At 41.8% G+C, this 4,194-nt stretch overlaps 1 protein-coding gene across 1 annotated transcript in view; it reads right to left on the bottom strand. All coding sequences in view use genetic code 11, as the record gives it.

The window, feature by feature from the left end:
- Positions 1 to 494: 494 nt before the first annotated feature.
- The window catches only part of EGR_00686 (Nucleolin), a gene marked incomplete at both ends in the record, with an annotated part of 7,933 nt that continues 4,233 nt past the window's right edge, over positions 495 to 4,194 (bottom strand). The window contains 4 exons of the mRNA XM_024489935.1: positions 495 to 520; positions 609 to 749; positions 824 to 927; positions 2,393 to 2,680. Coding sequence (XP_024355338.1) covers positions 495 to 520; positions 609 to 749; positions 824 to 927; positions 2,393 to 2,680 — 559 coding nt within the window. The remainder of the gene's footprint in view (positions 521 to 608; positions 750 to 823; positions 928 to 2,392; positions 2,681 to 4,194) is intronic.

The following is a 4,194-nucleotide window of genomic DNA, read 5'->3' as shown; positions in this document are numbered from 1 at the left end:
ACAGGACTCCCCAAACGGATTTCAAAATCCTTCCAAAACGGGTGCTAAGAATTGCTCCAACTTTTCAAGATCTATTTTGGCAGGGGTTCGAAGGTCCCATTTCATTAAGACTAGAGATATAAGTGGTTACTTCTAAAGAGACAATTTTCAAAAAGCATGGCATTATTCAAACCGGATGAATTAACTCAATCACGTGAGTTGCAGACTTTAACTACAAAAAAACAGTCTCTACAAGACCTAAATTCAACTAATACAGAGTAATGCGCTTTTTGCAATAATTAAAATGCTAACTGTTCCAGTGGAATATGATTGGACCGTTGCCCCAGCTTCCGGAAAAAAAGGCATTCACATACACTTGGTTCATTGGCCTCCATAAATCCGGGGAAATGAGCGCAATGATGCATGGAAGTCTGTAGTCATAAATTTTTTTATTCTAGTATAAACACAGCACCACTTAACCCACATGCATGGTTCAAAACCGGAGGTCATCACAATCACCAATTGTTCCCCCCGTCGTCATCTACAAAATCGAAGATTCGGTCAATCAGATTTGACCTTCAGGACGCCTTTTTGTTGATAAATTCAAAACTTATACGAAGTTGAAGTACCTTCAGATAGATTGAGCTTCGGCTTCTTGGCTGGTTGCGACTTTTGTGCATCACTACAACGAAGCTTTGTGGGCTGGGCCTTGCTTGGCCTAGGCTTCCGCTTTGTACAGTTACCTTCCCCATCCGTCTTGGGTGCTGATACTGAAATTAACCGGACAGAAGAGTGGACACATAAACAGTGGTGTGCTAGAGAAAGTAGAGGGAAATCTTTTCACCATTAATTTCTGCACGCAGTCGTCGACCTTGCAATCTCACGTTTTTTGCACGTCCAAGAGCGGCTTGACAGATGGCCTTCGTTTTGAATGTTAAGATGGCGATGCTAGATAAGAAAAAGCAAAATACAAATAAATCTGGCGAAAGCAAATACTGCTCCACTTATCTACAGAAGAGCGCAAAAATATTTCTTAAGAGGAGGACGAGAAAACAAAATCCGGCACAATACAGCAATCACAGAGGTGTCCGCATTGTCATCGAGAGGGACTAGTGCCAATATTGCATATTCAGAAACCTCAGAATAAACGGAAGGGGTTGTAGTGGATGAATTGTAAGTAACTCAAAGGAAACAAATTAGTTTTCTGTTTTTGTTTAAGTCCATCATATACAAAAAAGGAGGGATTTTAGGCACTAAAATTTCGCTGCTAATTTAACTGGAAGCAATAAATGAGGCGACAGTATACAAGGAGGGAGCCTAGACTGACAAAAAAGTGCACCTCTGCGTCAATGACAACGTTACAGTTCCCAATTATTCTGTGGCAACGCTAAATGGAGAAGGATAGACACTCAGACACCAAATAATGCGTTATGCCAAATGAAAAGTAACAAAGTGAAAAAGTAACGAAAGGGTGGGGGGAATAACAATGTACGGAAGGATAAACAGAATCGCTACGTAATGCAGTAGAGTGGTTACCTGCAATAATACAATACGGTTCAAATGACACCCACGAAGTTAAAGGGCCTATGGTAATCGATAAAAGTGGAGAGATGGCAATTGTAGGATGCAAAATAGTGCATTCCTCAAACAAAGCGTAATTATAGTAACATTGCTCGCTAAAAATAAACAGACACACATATTTGCCAAGTCTGTCACTCAAGTGAGTGGGTTGACGTCCCGAGGAAATAAACAGACTAGTCTTCTAGGGCAACGGCGTTTTGCTTGATCGGCTATAGAAAGGGTGCAGACGAAGGAGAGGATCAAGGAAGGAGTACGTTCCTGGATGTTACACCAGTTAAGTGTGAGTACTTGAGGGTAGTCACTTTAGGCGTCTCCCAACAAAAAACGCGACAAATACCGAGCATGCAATAGCTTTTGCTTTCAGCCAGCAATGTTGCATCAATTTTTGAACTACTGTACTTTCAAAGCATGGAGCCAAATAGCTGGGGCTTTAAAAATATACGTCTTTGAAATCTGAAGAGACCAGCTAGGCGCGATAATTAGGCCGTCCTGTCTCCCCTCTCTGCACAAAGCCCATAGAATAGAATTTTTCCCTTAGTAGTGCATTGTAAAGCAAGCAGGCGATGAAAGAGCTCTTTTTGGTTAGCTAAATTTTGACAGAAAGCACCCAAACCATCCGCATTTCCAAGATGTGGCATAGAAAGATAAAAAGGATGAAACGAATGGGCACTTCACCTCATCCTCAAAAAAACCACGACACTACAAAAGCCGTGAAGATCACAGAAACTACCGCCTAGGCTTGAAAGTGGAGTTTTAACAAATACAATCCTCCAACCCAGTCAGGGGAAATCAAAACGAGTATGAAAAGCAAATATTGGAGCATAACTCCTACCCGGTGGGATTCCCCTTCTTGTCTTGGGGCAAAAAGATGTTCCGCGCTTTCGGGAAGGCCTTTTTAATCTCCTCTTTGCTAACACCATAGGGTAGATTGAAGAGTTTTATCTGCAAACCCTCTCTGTCTCCTTTTGATGGACCTAAACTGTACTCTTCCAATAGTTTGTTGCAGTCCTCAGAAGTCGTCTGGCTGCAAAGGAGTCTTCTTCCTTCCATTATCTCCTCCTTACAGGCTGCCTCGGCTTCATCGTAATCACTTTGGCTTTTGAAGACTGCTATACAAGATCTAGTAGATGGAAAGGTCAATAACACAACACCTTCAGAATTTCTGTATTTATGGGAAGAAATGAAGATAAAAGATTACCTACACTTTGAAAGAATGAAGATATATTTAATAGCATGCTACGAAGCATTGACCAGCTGTCATCGGATGATCACAAAATCACAGAAGGGTTTGAGAAAATAATAACAAATCAGCACCTCCAGGTGATAGACTAAGCTACCCCTCTCTAAGTACATTGGCTGTGATCACTTACCCATTCATAGCATTATGTTTTCTTTCTTTTCAAGGAACCCTCAAGACAACACGGTAGTAGAGGAACGCGAACCTGATCATGAAGAACAACAACTCTAATTTTTATTACGGAATGCAAAACCTGGACGTGACAAAAGAAGGGCATGTGCTGCGGACAGGGAATCTGTGACGACGACCCTTGACAGAAGAGGTAAAATGACACCCACCATTGGCAAATATCCCAATCCCGTGTTTTGTAGAAATGCTATTGACAACCAAAGCGACATTAGGCATGAACCAGCCGGAATAATTCGTTACGGAGCTGTCTACGGTACATGTATGAAGATATCAGCTAACTGAACACGCGATACCTCCTCTACCTCTCTACTAACCGGATAGAATCCGTCTAGACATGAACAGGTAGGGGTGAAGTGAGAACAAAGGAACATGAAGGAAAAGACGCAAAACCCTATTTCTACAAAGCCATTTAAAATTCTGTCCTTTATTAGATGACTAGGCCTTTGGGCCAATGTTTCTACGATTATCAATGACATAGGAGGATAGCTAGTGCATTCCTTCTTCCCACATTACAATTCCCAAACAAGACGTAACTCCAAATTCAGTGGGATTGCTGAGATGGATAAGTAACATTGGAATCAAATATCTGCCCAGCTGCACGCATATTCGATGACTGGCGTGGCTGGTTAGTGGGTGTTTTTCCTACAGCACCGACTACGGTGTGATGGGCGACGCGGGAGGTCGGCCAAAGGGAGCTCCAGGGACGGCGCTCGAAAGACAAGAGGGGCTATGTAATGCTCCGATTGTTTAGCTCTTCATTTTGGTTGCACGGGTCCTTAAGGCCCCGTATTTCTACTTCCACTGGACGGCATGGCCTCCGGGTCATGCCACTAGTCCCCCCAGCCCTTCTTTACGGCAACAATATATACTCTGCCATTGTATTAATTCTTCTTTTATTTTCAGGTCGATCTCGAGGGGCTACAATGATTGCGCAAAATTGTTTTCTTTTTTCATTTCCCACATTTTAAAATATTTTTAAAAGATGTAAGAAATTTGAATGGCTTGGGGAAAAATACTAAAAAAAACTCATTTAAGATTGACAGCAAACAATAATTTGAGAGCAAAAGAGCAACCTAAACATAGATATTTTGGAATAAATTTGATAGCAACCTAGCAAGTTTTAACTCAAAGGAGCAGTGATGTGAAAGGACTTTGAGAAGAAAAATTGATACACAGTGCACAATACTTCCCATCTTCCAACGGAGACA

The sequence above is a fragment of the Echinococcus granulosus genome, assembly GCF_000524195.1.
Source record: "Echinococcus granulosus chromosome Unknown EG_S00003, whole genome shotgun sequence".
Lineage (NCBI taxonomy): Eukaryota > Metazoa > Platyhelminthes > Cestoda > Cyclophyllidea > Taeniidae > Echinococcus > Echinococcus granulosus.
The sequence above is the reverse complement of the archived record's forward strand: the minus strand, read 5'-3'. Positions and strand labels throughout refer to the sequence as shown.